This window comes from Rhinopithecus roxellana, chromosome 1 (assembly GCF_007565055.1).
Source record: "Rhinopithecus roxellana isolate Shanxi Qingling chromosome 1, ASM756505v1, whole genome shotgun sequence".
In the NCBI taxonomy this organism is placed as follows: Eukaryota; Metazoa; Chordata; class Mammalia; order Primates; family Cercopithecidae; genus Rhinopithecus; species Rhinopithecus roxellana.
Window position 1 is genome coordinate 187,934,917 of NC_044549.1, and position 20,388 is coordinate 187,955,304.

The window sequence follows — 20,388 nt, forward strand, 5'->3', positions numbered from 1 at the left end:
AGGATTGCTTGAACCCAGGAGGCAGAGGTTGAGGTGAGCTGAGACTGTGCCATTGCACTCCAGCCTGGGCAATAAGAGCAAAACTCCATCTCAAAAAAAAAAAAAAAAAAGCAAAGCATAGAGGATACTCTCTGGACACCAGTTTGGGACTCTCAACATGAACTAGAGCAAAATCAGGGAACCAAGTCTAAAACTGATAGTTTCTGATTGCTTTGAAAAAGTGAGGACTGCCCACAGCTAGCAAGAGTTCACTCAGAGTAAGTCATTTTCCTACTCGGTGGAGTTTCCAGATGAGCAGGCAAGCAACAGCCACAAATGCAGAACCTTATCCGGGCATTTGACAAGGTGTCACAAGATCACCTTGGCAATGAGGTGGGAAATGCATGCTGGACCAGGCTGCAGGCAGGTGGAGTTGTATTCTCCCTGTATTCTGCATGCATTCCAGTATACATTTGGACCAAGTTGCAGGCAGGTGTTCCAAATGCATGCATCCCTCTTCTGGTGAAGTGGGCCTGAATGCTCAGAGTCAGCAAGTCCTAGCACTGGATGAGGATCTGGGCTGAGAATCAGGTTTCTGAGAGATTCTAGCAGTTGCTTTCCACAGGGTGTCTGAAGATTCCTTGCTAAGTCTCCTCCCATGGCCTAGTAGGCACGTGGTGGGCAAGTTCGTTAAAGACTTTCAATGGGTCCCTTTCACCTAAAGTCCCCATTCCTTATCAGGCATTTCAGACTCCACGATCAAGCCCTGACTGCTTCCCTACTTTCTGCTAGTCTACCAGACTATCTGCTCTCACCAAATCTGTGTTTTGGACTTGCACATTGAGGAGGCCTCATAGAAACCTGCTGTTGCCTCTCGGAGCACAAGGCAGTAAGAGAAACACTGGCCTTGGGCTCAGAGACCTGGGTTCTCTTTAGCTTTCTTTCTTCTGGAATAGCTCTTTAGTTGGTCTTTCGTGACACTGACGTTTCATATAGGCTGATTATTTTGCAGAATGTCTCTCACTTTAGGCTTGTCTGATGTTTCCTCAGGAGGAGGTACAGGGTACACCCTTCTGGCAGAACCAGCACAGAAGTGGGGGTGGACCCTCCTCAGCGCATCATATCAGGACACGCATGAGGTCATTATGTCACATATTGGTGGTATTAGCTTTGATCACTTGGTTAAGGTTGTATCTGCTACATTTCTCAGCTATAAAGATATTTTTTCCTGTGGAATTAATCAGTCTATTGTCAGGAGTTACTTTGTGACCGTGTACGTATCTTGTTATTTCAACCCACTAGTATTAAGATTCATTAGTGATTCTTGCATAAATCAATTATTTGGATGGTTGCTAAATGGTGGTTTTCTGAGTCCACTATTCCTCCTGCACTGGCATTCTACTGTAAGAAAGAGCCTTCCCCTTTCTTGCATTTGTTTGTTCATTTAATCAATATATTTATTGGTTTTAAATCAGTTTAGACTCATAGACTATAAATGTATTAAATTAGTTGTAATCCCTTATTTGTGTTTTTATGTTCAAGTTGTCCTCAGCTTTTATTGGTGGGAGACCTTACATTGGCTATGCTCTCCCTTTGACATGTGCCATTCTTTGAACACTTCCTTACTTTTTGGTACCACAAAATGTTCCAAGTTTATCTTGTGTTTTCTATCCCCAGCCCCAGATTCAACCATTTTTCTAAGGAGCTCTTTTAGTACAAAATGGTACTTAGAAGCCAAATTAGGATGCTAGTTTATATTATGGCTACTGGGGTATAACTAGTTCTAGGCCCTCTTAGCAGACAGGGCTAAGATAGAGTTGTATGTGTATCTATATAAGTATCCACACTCTCTATCTATCTATCTATCTATCTATCTATCTATCTATCTATCTATCATGTATCTGTCTATGTATCTATGTATCTATGTATCTATGTATCTATCTATCCATCCATCCATCCATTTATCCATCTATCCACCCACCCACCCACTGTATCTATCCTTTTTATCTTATCTATTCATGAGTTCACCCTGATACCTTTATTTCCAATCCCATATCACAGGACATTTGTAACTTCTCTCTGTCCACATTTGTAGCTCCTTTCTCCAACAGTGAGATGCTTGACTTCTATTATCTATAAGATATTTACTTATTGCTCAATGCTAGTATACACAGAAAGTAGTTTCAGAATTGCTACCCCGTGTATCAGGAAAAAGAAATCTACTTACTAGAGTAGAATATTTGTTTAGAGTTTAATATTTTGTTTTCCATATTTCACAGTTGCAAGCAATGCAGCCATCAACAATCTTTCAAACATGAAAATTTCTATTTCTAGCTTCTTGTGAGGAATTAGAAGGTGTGGCTACTCTCCCCTTTGGACAGGGCATGTATGCTCCCCCAGGGCTGCTTGTCTCAAATGGCTCCCCTTGTGATTATGACAAATAATCTCTCCTTGTTCTTGTACATTTGACCTCACTTTACCTGGGTCCTTGCCATTCACAAGAGGACTGTTGCTACTATCCACCTCTATCTCTTCTTCTCCTAGTCTCTCCTGAATGCATAGCCAATCCAGTTGTCAATACCGCTGCTTCAACACAGCCATTCTCCCAGATATCACCAACAAAGCCATTCTCCCAGACATCACATTGTTGAACTGCACAGATGTGATTTTTCAGTCTTCATCTAACTCCAATACTAAACTCTAACACTTAATGCTGGGGACCCTTCATCTTTCCTGTCTTCTGTGACAGAAGCTACTCTGGTTCCTCCTATTTCTTGGGTCTTCTTGAACTTCTTTGTAAGCTGATTCTCCTTTGTAAGGCTGTCAAAGCCTGGGGCTCCTCAGGGCTCATCTCTCCTTACAACTCTCCCTCACTGTCTCTGTGATCTCATTTACCCCTATGGATACCTTCATTTATTACCTATAGGTCACTCGCAAATGTCTCTCTCCAGTCCTGTATTCTCATAGGTCTCTCAAACTCAGCATGTGTGAAGGTAAACTTGTCTATTCCCCAGATCTGGTCCTCCTTCAGGACTCTCTCTTTCTAGTGGGTAGCACTCTCTCTTCCTCACATTCAATCCATTACCAGGTCAATTTTGCCTTCTAATTACACCTTCCACTGTCAACATCCGTTTATTGCCATCGTCACTCTCGCATCAAAAATATTGCTTCAACTCCCTCTGAACTGGTTTTTCTTCATCCGCTCTTCTCTCTCTGTGTGTGTATGTGTTGCAGGGTGGACACATATATTTTCATCTTCTCACAGCTCTAGGATTAAAAAGCACATTTTTCACAAATGGCCTGCAAGGCTCTCATGGTTTGCCTCTTTCTGTGTCTCTCGCTTCACCTACTGCAACATGTTCCTTTGCTCCCTGCCTGCTGGTCATTCCTCAGTGGCCACATTCTCTTCCACTACAGAGTCTTTGCATATGCACTTTCTTAAGCCAAGAATGTTCTTTTTCTGAATCCTCTGACTCCAGCGAACTTCACCTTTAACTTAAGAAATACCTCATCATTCTCCTCCAGCTCAGTCCTTAACATTCTCAGAGAAACTTTCTCTGGACCCTCTGTCTCCATTAGAATGTCACACTGTTCACACTGATGGCACTGGGAGCGTCCCCTGAGTGGTATATATCACCTTGGTAATTTTTGTCTCTGTGGGATTTAATTAGTATTTGTCTCTTCCAGAACCACAGGGGCTACTTCTGCTCCCATGTATCCTTGCATCGAGTACAACACCCAGCACAGATGGACATGCAATAAGAGATAAGGTGAATGAATGGAGGCTGCATGGCATGGTGGTTATGAGCACAGACTCTGAGACAAACTGGCTCTACCACTTCCTGGCTGTGTGATCTCAGGCAAGTTATTCAAAGTCTCTGAGCCTTAGCCTCAGCTTCCTCATCTGTAAAATAGGGAGAATAGCAGTACCCACCTGGTAGGGCTGTTATGAAAATTAAATGAGTTCATGTAATGCACTTAGAGCATTACCTGGTAAACAGTAAGGATGACATAAGTGTTTGTTAAATACAGAAAATAAACAAGTCCTAAATAGTTGTTAACTAAATATTAACCGACAAAGTTCAATTTAAAATAAACACAAGTGGATTATTGCTGAAATATAGGCCAATAATTAAATTATATTGATTAGAAGTAACAAACTGTCTAAATAACAGTAAACAGAATTTAAGTGTAATTCAATCTCTATTAGTAAGTTTGTTGGGAAACTTACTTACATGTTGGGAAAATAAGCATTTACAACTGGGAATACATCCAACATCTTAAGAGAAATGCAGGCTCAAATTCTTTACATATTCAATGAATGCTTTAGGTATGTCCAAAGCTATTGACTAGTCATATGTTGTGCTGAATCATTTTCTGTCAAAAATCAGCAAAATAGGAATGAAAATTCCAAATGAACTTTTTAAAACCACCTACATCTACTACACAAATTCATCCATCAAGCCTTTGAGAATCTTCTCTGTGAGAACTTGCATAGCACGTGACACAAGGCAAAGATGTGCCCATGATTAAAGAACCACACTATAAAGTACAGAAAATCCACAGATAACACACAATTGTACCAGCCCATATCTAATTCCCAAATGTTCTTTCAAGTAAAGGAGTGTGAAAAAAACAGCTGCGTTCAACATTTTATCTCTTGAGCACTGATGACTTTGGTAGTGTATTATTAACAATGAAATCTACAGATGTAAGTTCCTTTTTATATAATGTACACTTTTTTCATCATAAAGGGGTCTGTTATCACAGGACTACAGAGAGTTAAAAGTTTCGATATATTATAGTGCCTCTGTCAGCTTTTAAGGTTATGTTGTTATTTCAGGAGGAAAAGGAAGACATCAACGAAGGAAGGACAATTGTAGTTTGAAGAAGGAATGCTTGTGAAAGGGGAAAGAGTGCAAGGCCAAAAAGGAGTTAGTGCTACTGCAGCAAACCAGGATGACACTATTAATTTCTATTTAAAGTTACTAAACAAATTGCTTCAGCGTGCTTAATTTGATTTATAGGCATGTAATATTGAATGAAAATTGTGAATTGTTTTAGTGAAAATACACCCACAGAAGAGAGACTTAGTTTTCTTAATGAAAAAAAGAAAGCTTGGGACCAAATTTTCATTCAGCCTTAATCATAAGTTGATTCAGATGGAGAATAAAGGCACTGTTTAAATTATCTGTCCCTGGAAAGAAGATGGGTCGGGTTATGGCTCGGTGCACAGATCAGCTGGCTGTGGGTAGCAGTGGGTGATGCCTGGTTGTGCAGAGAAGGAAAATTCACTCCACATACTTTCATGGTGGCAAGTGGGTCCACTCTGCTTTATCAGCCTCATCTCTACCCCTGAGTCCTCCCCATCTTGTCAGCCTTATGTTTCTCCTATGCACTGGAACGTGATTCTCCTCCATTGCCAGGTTTTACCCATGCTGCTTTCTCTGTATATATGCTGCCTAAACTGTGCCTGGCTAAACCTCCTCCCAGGAATTTCCCCCAACTGCAGGTGGAAGATGCCCTTCCTTTGCACCTAGTGCCACAATCATCTGCTACCATGTGGTAGGTCTCTCACCACCTATGCTGTGCAATCCTTTTGGGTAGGAGATGTAATTTAACCAACTCTATTTTCAGCAATAGAGACTGGAAGATGCAGTAAATATCTGTGGAATGTTGAAAGGTGGCAACCCAATGTATAACACCAACATAGGTAGAAGAGTCCATTCTGAACTTTCAAAAATGACCAAGTACTTTCCATGCAGGGAGGACTGAAAATAAAGGCAAGAGGGTGATTGAGGTCATATGTGACGAAAACCCCTCTACCTACTAATATTCCAAATGGTAGAAATTATATATAATATAAACATATAATGTATCTAATGTGATCAATTATCTATGCATGCCATGGTTATCATGGCGTTTGGGGACCAGGAGTACCCTGTGAAACCTCACTGGGCCATGCTGAAGCTTCTCCTGAGGCTAAAGGAGAGCCTGCAAGTACATCAAGTGTTTTAATAACACTGTGTAGGTAGACCTGTCTGAGAAGCAGCACATTCTACAAAGTAGAGTACAAGCCCTGCTCTCTGGTGAATCTCACAACAAAGACAACACCTTGTGTAAATAGAAATAGAATAGCTGAATCATATAGTAATATAGTAAATGCACATTTAACCTCCTTTTTTTTTTTTTTTGAGATGGGATATCAGTCTGTCATCCTGATATCACCGTCTTATACCTCCACATCTTGTCCCACTAGAAGGTCTGTAGGGGCAGAAATATGCATGGAGCTGTCATCTATGACACTGTACAGTGGTGCAATCATAGCTCACTGCAGTTCTGAACTCTTAGGCTCACGTAATCCTCTTGCCTCAGCATCCTGAGTAGCTAGGACCACAGGCATGTACCACAAAGCTTGGCTATTTTTTTTCAATTTTTGTAGAGATAGGGTCTTGCTATGTTGCCCAGGTTGGCCTCAAAGCCATCCTCTCACCTCAGCCTCCCAAAGTGTTGAGATTACAGGCATGAGCCATGCAATTGGCCATATTTAACTTTTAAGAAACTGCAAAGTTATTTTCCACAGTCATTCCATTATTTATATCCCCACCAACAGTGTATGAAAATTCCACTTGCTTCAGGTCCTTAGCCATACTCGGTATAATCAGTTTTTAACTTTAGTCATTCTAGTAGGGGTGCAGTGGTATCTTACTGTGATCTTCATCTGTATTTCCCTAATGCTATGAGAAGTCATTTCCATATGTCTTCTTCGGTGAAGTGTCTGTTCAAATATTTGGCCCAGTTTTTCATTGGGTTGTTATTTTGTTTCATTTTGTTTTTTGAGACAGGGCTTTGCTTTGTTGCCTGGGCTGAAGTGCAGTGACATGATCTGGGCTTACTGCAAGCCTCCCAGGTTCAAGTGATTCTCATGCCTCTGCCTCCCGAGTAGCTGGGATTACAGGTGTGCACCACCATGTCCAGCTAATTTTTGTATTTTTAGTAGAGACAGGATTTTGCCATGTTGGCCAGGCTGGTCTTGAACTCCTGGCCTCAAATGATCCACCCACCTTGGCCTCCCAAAGTGCTGGGATTACAGGCATGAGTCATCACGCCTAGCCAGAATTTATTCCTTCTATCTTACTGCATGTTTGTACCTTTTAACCTAGTTCTCTTCATCCTTCCACTTCCTCCCCAACTCACCCTTCTCAGTCTCTGTTAACTATCTTTCCACTCTCCACCTCCAAGTGTTCAAATTTTTTAGCTCCCACATAGAAGTGAGAACATGTAATATTCATCTTTTTGTGTCCGGCTTATTTCACTTAAGATAATGATCTCCAGTTCCATCCACGTTGCTGTAAATGACATGATTTCATTCTTTTTTTATGGCAGAATAGTATTCCATTATGTATATATACCACATTTTCATTATCTATTCATCCATTGATGGACACTTAGGTTGATTCCATATCTTTGCTATTGTGAATAGTGCTGCAATAAACATGTGAATGCTGGGATCCCTTTGATATATTGATTTATTTTCTTTTGGGTAGATACCTTGTAGTGGGAATGCTGAATTAAATGTAATTATAATTTTAGTTTTTTGAGATATCTCCATACTGTTTTTCATAATTGCTGTTCCAGTTTACATTCTCACCAATAGTTTACAAGAGTTCCCTTTTCTCTGCATCATCACCAACATTGGTTATTTTTTGTTATTTTAATAATAGCCATTCTGAATGGATAAGATGATATTTCATGTTGGTTTTGATTTGCATTTCTCTGATGTTAGTAATGTTTAGCAGTTTTTCATATACCTGATGGCCGTTTGTATATGTTTTTTTTTTTTGAGAAATGTTCTAAACATATCTAAACACAGAAAAGGTACAGTAAAAAATATGGTATAAAAGATAAACACGCCAGGCACGGTGACTCACACCTGTAATTCCAGCACTTTGGGAGGCCGAGGCAGGCTGACCACAAGGTCAGGAGTTCAAGACCAGCCTGACCAATATGATGAAACCCCGTCTCTACTAAAAATACAAAAAATCAGCCAGGCATGGTGGTGCATGCCTGTAGTCTCAGCTACTTGGGAGGCTGAGACAGGAGAATCGCTTGAACCTGGGAGGTGGAGGTTGCTGTAAGCTGAGGTCACGCCACTGCACTCCAGCCTGGGTGACAGAGCGAGACTCTGTCTCAAAATATGTATACAAACACTATACTTTTATAGGACACTTACCATGAATGCAGCCTGCAGGAATGGAAGTTGTTCTGGGTAAGTCAAGGCGTGAGTCAATGTGAAGGACTACAATATTACTGTAGACTCCTATAGACTTTATAAATATTGTTTATTTAAACTACACTAAATTTTAAAAAATATTTTTCTTTCTTCAATAATAAATTAACTTTAGGTTACTATAACTTTTTTACTTTATAAACTTGTCAACTTTTTAAACTTTTGGATTCTTTTGTAATTATACTTAGCTTAAAACACAAACATATTGTACAGATATACAAAAATATTTTTCTTCATATCCTTATCCTATAAGTTTTATTTAAAAATTTTTACTTTGTAAATTTTGTTAAAAATTCAGATATAAACACACATATTAGCCTAGGCCTACACATGATCAGGATCATCAGTATCACCATCTTCTACCGCCACATCTTGTCCCACTAGAAGGTCTGCAGGGGCAGAAACATGCATGGAGCTGTCATCTATGATAACAATGCCTTCTTTTGGAATTCTTTCTGAAGGAGCTGCCTGAGGCTCTTTTACAGTTAACTTTTTTCTTTTCTTTTTTTTTTTTTTTGAGACGGAGTCTTGCTCAGTAGCCCAGGCTGGAGTGGGGTGGCACAATCTCGGCTCACTGCAAGCTCCGCCTCCCGGGTTCACGCCATTCTCCTGCCTCAGCCTCCCAAGTAGTTGGGACTACAGGTGCCCGCCACTACGCCCAGCTAGTTTTTTTGTATTTTTAGTAGAGACGGGGTTTTGCCATGTTAGCCAGGATGGTCTTGATCTCCTGACCTCGTGATCCGCCTGTCTCGGCCTCCCAAAGTGCTGGGATTACAGGCGTGAGTTTTTTTTTTTTTTTTTTTTTTTTAACAAACAGAATAGACTCTAAAATAAGGATAAAAGTATAGTATAGTAAATACATAAATCGGTAACTTAGTCGTTTATTACCATTATCAAGTTTTATGTACTGTATATAAATGTATATGCTAGACTTATTGATTGATTGATTGAGACAGAGTCTCGCTCTGTCACCCAAGCTGGAGTGCAGTGGCTCCATCTTGGCTTACTGCAACTTCCACCTCCCAGGTTCAAGCAATTCCCTGCCTCAGCCTCCAGAGTAGTTGAGATTACAGGCATGCGCCACCAGGCCCGGCTAATTTTTGTGTTTTTAGTAGAGATGGGGTTTCACCATCTTGGCCAGGCTGGTCTTGATCTCTTGACCTCATGATCCACCCGCCTTGGCCTCCCAAAGTGCTGGGATTACAGGTGTGAGCCAACATGCCTGGCCTATGGTAGACTTTTTAGACTTTTATATGATTAGTCATGCAGTAGATTTGTTTATACCAGCATCACCACAGACACGAGTAATGCCTTGAGCCATGATGGTATAATGTCACTGGTCAATAGAAACTTTTCAAGTCCATTACAGTCTTATGAGACCACTGTCGTACATATGGTCTGTTATTTGCTGAAATGTCATAGTGTGGCACATTATTGTATTTCCTTTCTCCTGCTTATTTTGTTTTTCATCTGTTCCTTTGTTTATTAAGGTGGAAGTTGAAATCATTGATTTGAGACCATTTTTTTCCTAATATAATATTTCGTGCTATAAAACTCTCCTTAAGTACTACTTCAGTGACAGCCTAAATTTTTTATATATTATTTTCACTTTCATGGAGTTCAAAACGTTTTCTAATTTCCATTTTGATTTCTTCTGTGACCCATGAGTTTTTAGAAGTATGTTATTTTATTTCCATATTTGGAGATCTTCCAGAGATCTTTCTGTTATTGATTTCTAATGTAATTCCACTGTGGTCAGAGAATACACTTTGTATTACTTCAGTCCTTTTACATTTATTGAGACTTTTTTTTTTTTGAGACGGAGTCTCGCTCCATTCCCTAGGCTGGAGTGCAGTGGCATGATCTCGGCTCACTGCAACCTCTGCCTCTCGGGTTCAAGCCGATTCTCCTGCCTCAGCCTCCTGAGTAGCTAGGATTATAGGTGCATGCCACCATACCTGGCTGATTTTTGTATTCTTAGTAGAGATGGGGTTTCACCATGTTGGCCAGGCTAGTCTCGAACTCCTGACCTCAGGTGATCCACCCACATTGGCCTCCCAAAGTGTTGGGATTACAGGCGTGAGCCACCGCACCAGGCTGAGACTTCTTTTATGGTTCAGAATATGGCTTATTTTGGTAAATGTTCTGTGTGCCCTTGGGAAGGATGTGTATTCTGTGATGTAGGATGCAGTGGTCTATAAATGTCAATTAGGTCAAATTGTTTAATAGTGTTGTTCAAGTCTTCTATTAATTTTCTGTGTGCTTATTCTATTAATTACTGAGAAGAGCATTAAAATAGCTGACTCTAAATGTGGGTTTGTCTATTTCTCCTTGCAATTCTATAAGTTTTTGCTTCTTATATATTTAGAAGTTACATTACTAAGTGCAAAAAGCGTATTACTTCTGCTTAAAGCATTAACCCCTTTATGATTATGAAATGACCTTATTTATCCCTCATAATATTCACTCCTCTGAAATCTACTTTCTCTGAAACTACTATAGCCACTCCAGCTTTCTTTTAATTAGTGTTAGCATAGGACAGTTTTCTGTTCTCTTACTTTTAGCCTATTTGGGTTTCTGTGTTTAAAGTATGCTTCTTGTTTATAGTTGGGTCTTGCTTATTTTATTGAATCTGGCAGTTTGCCTCTTTGCAGAAGTTGTTAGGCTACTTATATTTAATGTGATTATTGATATAGTTAGGTTTAAATCTCTTATGTTGTTTTCTGTTTGTCTCATCTGTTTTTTGTTCCCTGTTTCTTCTTTTGAATTAACTGAGTATATTCCAATTCTATTTTACTTCCTCTGTATGCTTATTAACCATAACTGCTTCATTTTAACAGTTGCATTAGAGTTTAAAACATATCTTTAACTTCTTATGGTCTATCTTTAAGTGATGTTATACCACTTTATGTACATTCCCTTTCACCCCCTCAGCCTTTATTCTACTGTTATCATATATTTTACTTCTACATAGGTTATAAATCCCACAGTATATTGTTACTTTCGTTTAAACTGTTAATTACCTTTTAAAGAAAATTAATCAATAAGAAATATTATATAATTGCCCCATGTGGTTACCATTTCCAATGCTCTGTATTCCTCTGTGTTGGTCCATGCTTCTGTTTGGTATTGTTTTCCTTCTGCCTGAAGAATTTAGCATTTCTTGTAATGCAAGTTTGCTGGTGGTGAGTTCTTCAGCTTTTGAATATCTGAAAATGCCTTTACTTTGCTTTCATTTTTGAAAGATATTTTTGCCGGATATGGAATGGATACAGAATTCTAGGTTGACAGTATTTTCTTTCAGTTCTTTAACAATGTTATTACACTAAATTCTTTTTTGGTAAATTCAGTAACAAGATATCTGCTGTCATCTTTATTTTTGTTCTGTGGTTGCTTTTGACTATTACCGGTTTTGAGAAATTTGATTATTATATATTTCACTGTTGTTTTCTTAATGTTTCTTGTGTTTGGAGTTTGTTCAGATAGTTGGATCTGTGGGTTTTCATAAAATTTGGAGAAATTTCAGTCATTATTTCTTCAAATATTTTTTCTAGTTCTTCTTTTGTTTTCTCCTTCTGGGATTCCAATTCCAAGTATATTAAGCTGCTTCAAGTTCTCCCATATCTCATTGTTATTCTTTCTTTTTAAAAATTTTTTCTTCCTGTATTTTTAGATAGTTCCTATTATTATATCTTCAAGTTCACTAACTTTTTCTTCTGTAATGTCTAATCTGTTTTTTATTCTTTACAGTGTATTTTTCATCTCACAGGTTGTAGTATTTAATTCTAGATGTTTGATTTGGGTCCTTTTATATTTTCCATATCTCTGCTTAACTTGAACATATAGCACGTAATTATAATAATTGTTTTCAAGTCTTTGTCTGCTAATTCTAACATCTGCATCAAATCTGGTTTGATTTCCATTGGTTCATTTTTCTCTTCGTTATGAGTATGGGTAGAGACTTTAAATCTTTTGTCACAGAACACCAAATTGTCCTCAAAATTTATCCTATTACTACCAGTACAGTCCTACTACTACCAGTGCTTCTTTATTCTGCCAGCACTGAATTTTGTCCATCTTTAATCTTTGCTAGTCTCATAGGCTAAAACTATTTACTCCTGCAACAGATATTTTTTGAGCACTAACTATAAGCCCAGTGGCAGATGGTGGCAATTCTGTGGTGTTCCAGCAGCCACAGGAGATGCCCTCATGGTGGTGCTTGTGTAGTTTATCACATTTTTATTTGCACTTTCTTTGATTATTAGTGATTTTAATCATCTTTCCCTAAGTTTGTTGGCCATTTATACTTCCTCTTTGGTATACTATCTACTCATGTCCAACAACTAGTTTTAATGAATTGTTTGAATATTTTTTATTCCTATTATTTACTAAGCTATTTATTTATCAAGGATAGACACTCACTTTCACTTTTTAAATAAAAATATGTTTTTAAAATAAAGATATTTCCCTTAAAATAAACTAATACTTATGCATTATTTCTTTGAAGAAATGATTTCCATGTTACTCAAATACTTTTTGCTATATTAAAAGTAAACAGGAATTGATTCTGGTATAAAAACAATGTCCTTAAAGGCAAACTTTTACAAACAATATAGAAACACAAAATACATATATGAATACATAATACATTCATAAATATACAAGTAGATAATTTCATATATACTTGATAACAACAGATACATTACTTATATTCTTTAGAAACAATCATGCAGATTATAAATGTTACTTTACTCCTTTAATAATGAAATAGAAAGTCAAGGAGATGAAATATCCTCAGATTATATATTTTTAGCTGATTAAATATTTCTGTCGAAGTCATGCCATCTGTATTGGAAATGCCCTATATACAAGATTATTAATTTGTAATAATCTAAGATATATTCTTTAAAATGAGAAAATGTCAAAATGCCCGTTGTCAAGCATTTGCTTACCCTCTGAAGAGTATCAGGAGTTTTCTAAGGCACATGCTACCTATTAATCTGGCTGTGTAGGTAGATGTTGGGAGTACCAGAAAGGATGCCCTGATTGTGGCACAGGTTCTATAGAGGGCCTGTTGTCATTCATTGCCAACAGCGAGGTGGGCAGGGAGGGCAGACCTTGAGATGTGTTCAGCTCTATGGCAAGGGGTATGACTTGTATACATGTCACAAGACTATAAGCATCAACCCTTTGAATGTGATGAAAAAAAAAATGCCTCTAGTTATGCTGTGAATAAATAAACTGAGCTGTTTTAGTAATAGTGATGCCAGCAGCCAGAAAAGCCCCATGAAGCCTAACCCACCAGTTCTTCTGTTGGACTCAGGGCCCCCTGACTGACCTGTTTGGTGTAGGTGATCTCTGGCCACCTCAAACAAGCGCAGGTGCATGTTGGTGATGGGGTTAAAGGAGCCGCAGGCCAGGAGAACCACAGGGATTCGGCTCTTCATCTTGTCAGGCACATCCACACCCGTTGCAGTGGCCACCCTGCTTTTAAGGGGACAAAAGCTCATGTCAGGGAGTTAGCACTGAGATAATTATCCAGATCAGTCTCTCTAAACCACACACAGACCATTACTTGTCAACTTGTAAGATGACTGAGGAGGCATTAAAACAACATTTAAGGAGGGTTTGCCATGGGCCATGAAGTACGCCAAGTGCTATGCCAAGGTATATCCTTCTCTTGCCAAGTCCTTTTTAACAACCCTGAGTGGTTACTCATATAGCTCAGGGACCTTAGAAGCTACTGGGCCAGGACTGGAACCTAGGCAGCCTGATCCCAGAACCCATGTTCTGTTCTGAACTTCTATATCCTCCTTGGGCTCCGACAGATCACCCTGGGATCAGAAGGAGGGCTAGAAGACCCCCCCAGTGTCATCTCTGGTAGTCCTAATAGATCTCACAAGGTCCTAGAGTAGATTAGCACTTTTAAAATACTTTTTACTTTGAAACAATTTTAGACTTATTGAAAAAAAGTTACAAAATTTATACAAATTTTTTTATACTCTTTATCCAGATTCCCCAATGTTAACATTTTACCACACTTGCTCTATCATTCACTCTCTTTCCACACACATACATACCTGTTTATAAATATTTTTTCTGAAATGTTTGAGAGTAAGTCATAGACATAAAATCTCTTTACCTCTAAATACTTCAGTATGTGTTTTCTCAGACTGAAGACACTTTGTTACATAACTGCAGAACAATGATTAAAATCAGGAAACCAACATTGTTACTGGACTATTATCTAATGTGCAGACTGTATTCTGATCTGACATATTGTCCTTTATCTGGGTCCCAAGCATTTTGAGAGGGTGCAGCCCACCCTCTGACCTCACTCTGTTGGGGTTAAAGGTGAGAAGGAAACAGCCCAGGCTCCAGGACTGGCTGGCAGACACGGTTCTCTTGCCTCTGAGATGCTGCTTCCTCAAGGTGGGCCTTGGGTGACCCCTAGTTCTGCCTCTCACTGGCTGTGAGGCCTAGGGCAAACCACAGACCCTCTCTGAGCCTCAGGTTTCTAACCTGCAAGATGGGGATAAGTTACTTACTCTTACAAGGTTATAGTGAGGATAGTTACATATGGAAAGTGCCTGATACAGAAGAAGCATTTAATAAACAATCACTGTGGTTGTGATGATGACAACAATGGTGAGAAAGGTGCTGCTACTGCTGACCCTGATGGAGCAGGAGGAGAAAGGAGATGGTGGTGTGTCTGTGGTAGGCAGTGTTTAAGATGGCTCCCAGTGATCCTTCTAGAATTCACTGGTAATCTCATCCCTTAAGTAGAGGCTGAAACTTGCTTACAACAAACAGAATACAGCAGTAGTGGTTACCACTTCTGAGCTAAGGTTACCAAAGGCCTCTGGCTTCCCTCTTGCTCACCTCTTTTGCTTTCTCACTTGCTCACCCTGATGCAGCCAGGAGGCAGGTTGTGAGCTGCCCCATGGACACGCCCATGGGCCCAGGGAGTGAGAGAGACCTCTGGCGGCCAACATCCAGTGAGGAACTGGATCTCCAACAACTATGTGCATGAGTGTGGGCATGATCTTTCCCCAGTCAAGTTTTCAGACGTGACTGCAACCCTGCGAACACTGACTGAAGCTTTATAAGACAGGCTTTATAAGTTAAATTATATCTGGATTCAAGACCCACAGAAACTGTGAGATAATAAATAAAAATAATAAATAAATGTGTTGTCTTAAGCTGCTACATTTTGGTGTAATTGGTTATGCAGTAATAGATAATACAGCAACCAACAGGAGGAATGCATTTACTGCCTTTATTGTTCATCTTGCTATGATGGTCTTAGCTGTAATCCTGCAGTTCTGGGGGCAACATGTAGTGTTCAGTCACAGGAACCTGGGACCCTGCTTGTATCAAAGGAAACTGTTTCAATTTGGCCCATGTTATCTCCTTCTCCAGGCTTTCATCCAGCTTCCTACTTTATATTCTAGCAACAATGAACTACCTGTTAGGACTTCTTTGTGACATCTTCATGGCTTCCTGCTTCAACCTTCTGTACAGGCTATTTTGGTTTCCTCCAACCAGAAAACACCCCAGCACATCCCAATATGTTAAGACCCAATTCATATGATCACATTATTTATTACTTCAATCACTATTTATCAATTACCTATTAGGTACCTATATCAGTTAGGGATATATTAGCTGCAAATACTAGAAGCCTAACCTCAGTGGTCTAAACAAAGTGAGGTTCATTTGTTTCTAACATGACAAAAAGTCTGGAAGTAGGCACCTATGATATTAGATCATGGGCTCAACAATGACCTGCAATTCTTTCAGTTTCTCTCTCATGGTCACAAGATTACTATTGCAGCTACAGCCATCATAACCTCAATAAAGGCAAGAAGGAGGAGCAAGAAGCTGTACTAGATTGGCTATTCCTCTTAATCAAGAACACAAGAGCTTTTTTAGAACCTCCTGTAGATTTTGCTTCTGTCTCATTGGCCAGAACTAGGTTACATGGCCACTCTAGCTACAACAAAGGCTAGAAAGGCATCTATTTAGCTTGACAGCCTCTAAAGTGAGAACAGTAAGGGAAAGGGGGTTGGAAACTGGATTAACTAATCCACCGTGGCTGCCACAGAGTTGGGGATACAAGTGTCCGGGTGCTGGGAGGGTGGAAGGCTGCTGAGATGGCTTCTTTGACATCTAGCTTAGGTTAACTCATCTCTGAATTACCTTTAATAAATCACATGCCGCATTTTATTGAAAAAGCCTGCTTATATGTCTTTCCTATCCACTGGACAGTAAACCCTTTAGGAAGGGAAGTGGTGTTTTCTCCATCTTGGGATTTCAGCTCGAAGCACAGAGCCTGGCCCAGAGTAGGGATCAGTGAAGACTGAAACGGGGCACTGGCTGGCTGGAGGGTGTGTACTCTGAGCTACAGTGTGAAGATTAAAAACTCTCAGCCTAGGTGGGCCGTGGTGTCTTCATGCTTCCTTTGAGTCAGCAGGAATACCCCCTACTGTGTGGGAAGAAAGCAGTCAACAAGCTGCTGCTAGATTTTTCCCAGGGAGATTGGATGGTTTAATGAGATATTTGCAAAGTGTGCCAAGCTATTCACAAGAGCAGCCTCATGATGACTGTAACTGAAAAGGTGGCTGTTTTTTACAACTATTATGAAGTCTTTCAAAATTCTATTTCATTTTGACAAAATATACATTGTTAGAACCATTAAAACATGTAACTGTAGCATCTCAGGTAACCTGGGGCTCTCATCCATTTCTCCAAAAGTTCCCAGAAACTGTAAATTAGGACATTTGTTTGAATGTGGCATCAACAGCAATGAAATGTGATGCTGAGAAGGAGAATAAATGACCTTTATTAAGTGCCTCTCTTTCTTTTTCTTTTTTTGCTGTGGGCATACTGAGCCACACTGTTCTAATGGAGACTGTGCTCTGTCTGGGCCACATCGCAGGCTGAAGGACACAGTGAGTGTACATTCCCAGGATCAGTAACAGGGTCAGTGCACCTGTACCATTTGTACACTGCAATTTGCTTCAACTAAGTACCCTCTCAAGCCAAACCCAGAGAAATACAGTGATAGGGCTAAAATGGACTCACTCCAGGGACCCACCAGGACAATAAACTGGCTCTGATTTGAGTGCCAATCTCATCAGACACAAGGCAAGATGCATGCCATAAAAGTGTCCCATCTGCCCTTATCATCTAATAATATCTAGTGAGACGGAGCAAGTGAGGGAGACTTTTGCTATTGGGAAAGGCTTCTCATCAATAAGCATTCAATGGAGGCCACAGAGTAATAATTGCTGCTAAAGGATTTAACAAGTTGAGAATGTAGTGTACAGGCTTGTTGGAATTTATCATTAAACTGGAGACAAGGCAAACAGGTTCTACCTTTGGCTCCCGCCCCCTCTCCAGCTTACTGCCTCCCACTCCATAGTCATCAGACAGCATTTCATCCCACTCCTCAAGCACAACATGCTGCTTCTGCAAATGCAGTCATGACCACCTGAAATGCCATCCTCATCCTTGCCACCCTGGTGATCTGCCTTCAAGGTTTTCTCCCTGGAATATTTACCTTGTATCTCCCCCAATAGCCCCCCACTATCATGCTAACTCTGTACTTGTTTTTCACATTTTATCACCTTTTTCTTTCTTCACCAGAGAATTGTCATTGCTTTTTATGCATGTTGCTCTTCTCCAAGTGGAAGATAATCTCTTAGAGGTTTTTATTTTTTAATTTTTTTTTAAGAGACAGAGTGTCACTTTTTTTTTCCAGTTTGGAGTGTAGTGGCATAATCACAGCTCACTGCAGCCTCAAACTCCTGGGCTCAAGTGATTAGAGAGTGGTTTTTAAATTCATCTTGGTCCTTTCAACTCCTAGCACTGTGCCTGGCACCAATAAGTACTCAGGAAATGTGTGTGGAATGAACAAGAGAGTCAGTGTCTATCCCTAACCAAGTATTTTTGTCAGATGGCTACCTCCTCTCTTTGGTTCTGTCCCAGTCAATGGAATGAGTTGGCTACCTCCTCTCTTTGGTTCTGTCCCAGTCAATGGAATGAGTTGTCTAGAGATATAAAGTGAACTTTCCGGCTCCCTGAAGGTACACAAGATCTCTCCCCAAAGCCCCACTTCACCCAACTCAATCTGAAATTTAAAAAAGACATCCTTGTCTGTTGGGCCCTCTTTAACACCATGATCCTGTCAACAGGGATATGCTGGCCTCCTGCACATTGACACCGAGGTCATTCCTCTGCCCAAGAGAACTGGAGGTTGATGGCTGTCCATTTGCCAAGACGGTCCAGACAATTCCTTCCAGATTTTACTGCCTAGACATTGCTCATTGCACTGTTTTTCAGAGTCCACCCAGTTTCTCCACAACAGCCAGGTCTCTGACACTGCCCTGCCTGCCAACTACTCAGTGAACAACTATTTATTAAGCATCTACTAGTGGCCAGGCCCTCGACTGGACAGTAGGATGCAATAGGAGGAAATGCAGATGTAGCCCTCACCCTCAAAGAGCTTCCAGTCATCTATGGGAAGGACAATTCAACAGACAATAACCCCAGGGAAAGGGCTCAAGGCTTAACACCTCACTGTGAGAGGGTGAATAATTGGCCCCTGAAAATGACTATGTCCTAATCCTTGGAACCTGTGAATATGTTATGTTACATGATAAAAGGGATTTTACAGACGTGATTACATAAAGATTCTTGAAATGAGGAGGGTAGCCTGGATTACTGGGTTTTATCTTGAAGGCCCCCATAAAGAGGGCAGCAACAGGGCTAGATAAACAGAGAAAGAGATGTATGAAAGAAGCAGTCGTCAGAGAAGAGAGAGGTGCTAGGAAGGGGCCATGAACCAAGCAATGCAAGCAGCCTCTAGCTGCTGGAGAAGGCAAGGAAATGACTGTCTCCAGCGTCTCTAGAAGGAATGCGGACCCCTTCATTTTAAACTTCTGACCTACAAATCTTGAAGGCAATACATTGTGGTTTTTTTTTGTTTGTTTGTTTTTTGACAGTATTTTGCTCTTGTTGCCCAGGCTGGAGTGCAATGGCGTGATCTCGGCTCACTGCAGCCTCCGCCTCCCAGGCTCAAGTGATTCTCCTGCCTCTGTCTCCTGAGTAGCTAGGATTACAGGTGTGTCCCACTGTGCCCAGCTAATTTTGTATTTTTAGTAGAGATGGGGTTTCTTTTTTTTTTTTTTTTTTTTTTTTTTTTTTTTTTTTTTTTGAGACGGAGTCTCGCTCTGTCGCCCGGGCTGGAGTGCAGTGGCCGGATCTCAGCTCACTGCAAGCTCCGCCTCCTGGGTTTACGCCATTCTCCTGCCTCAGCCTCCGGAGTAGCTAGGACTACAGGCGCCTGCCACCACGCCCGGCTAGCTTTTTGTATTTTTTTAGTAGAGACGGGGTTTCACCGTGTTAGCCAGGATGGTCTCGATCTCCTGACCTCGTGATCCGCCCGTCTCGGCCTCCCAAAGTGCTGGGATTACAGGCTTGAGCCACCGCGCCCGGCGGAGAGATGGGGTTTCTCCATGTTGGTCAGGTTGTTCTCGAACTCCCAACCTCAGCTGATCTGCCTGCCTTGGCCTCCCAAAGTGCTGGGATTACAGGCATGAGCCACCGCACCTGGCCAAATTTGTGTTGTTTTAAGCCACACATGAGTTTCCTATGGCTGCAGTGATTTGTTACAGCAGCCATAGGAAGTTAACACACCTTTTAGTGGCAGGCTGTCAGAAAGGACCTTCCAGCTAAAGCAGGAATGGAGAGGGAATTGAGATGCTGGGGAAGATAGCGAACATGGTCAGGCACAAGGCACAGTGCTGCAAAGGCCTAGACACAGCAGCTGAAGGTGGGAGGTGAGCTGAAAGATGTCAGTATGGCTCACGTGTGGGAGGGAGCTGATGTGTGAGTGGCTCAAGATGAAGCTGCAGAGTGTGGAAGGATCACGAGGGACCCTGGGTGCCTATGGAGTTTAGATTTTATCCTATGGGCAAGGAGGAAGCCTCTGAAGGATTTAAAACAGGGATGTGACTTGCTCAGTCTGTGTTTCAGAGTACTCAAGTGCAGCAGGAAGTTTCAGGGACAGTGGGTACATCAGAAAGTCTCAGGATGGCCCCAGCTGCCCTCAG

General features: G+C 40.7%; 1 protein-coding gene across 4 annotated transcripts in view; it reads right to left on the bottom strand.

Moving 5' to 3' along the window:
- The window catches only part of NMNAT3 (nicotinamide nucleotide adenylyltransferase 3), a 113,643-nt gene that overhangs the window by 51,223 nt on the left and 42,032 nt on the right, over positions 1-20,388 (bottom strand). For 3 of the 4 annotated variants that reach the window (XM_030934678.1, XM_030934674.1, XM_010356585.2), the window contains one exon: positions 13,608-13,756. In XM_030934678.1, the coding sequence (XP_030790538.1) occupies positions 13,608-13,716 (109 nt within the window). In that variant the 5' untranslated portion in view covers positions 13,717-13,756. The remainder of the gene's footprint in view (positions 1-13,607; positions 13,757-20,388) is intronic. The other variant, XM_010356586.2, reaches the window with a different exon arrangement.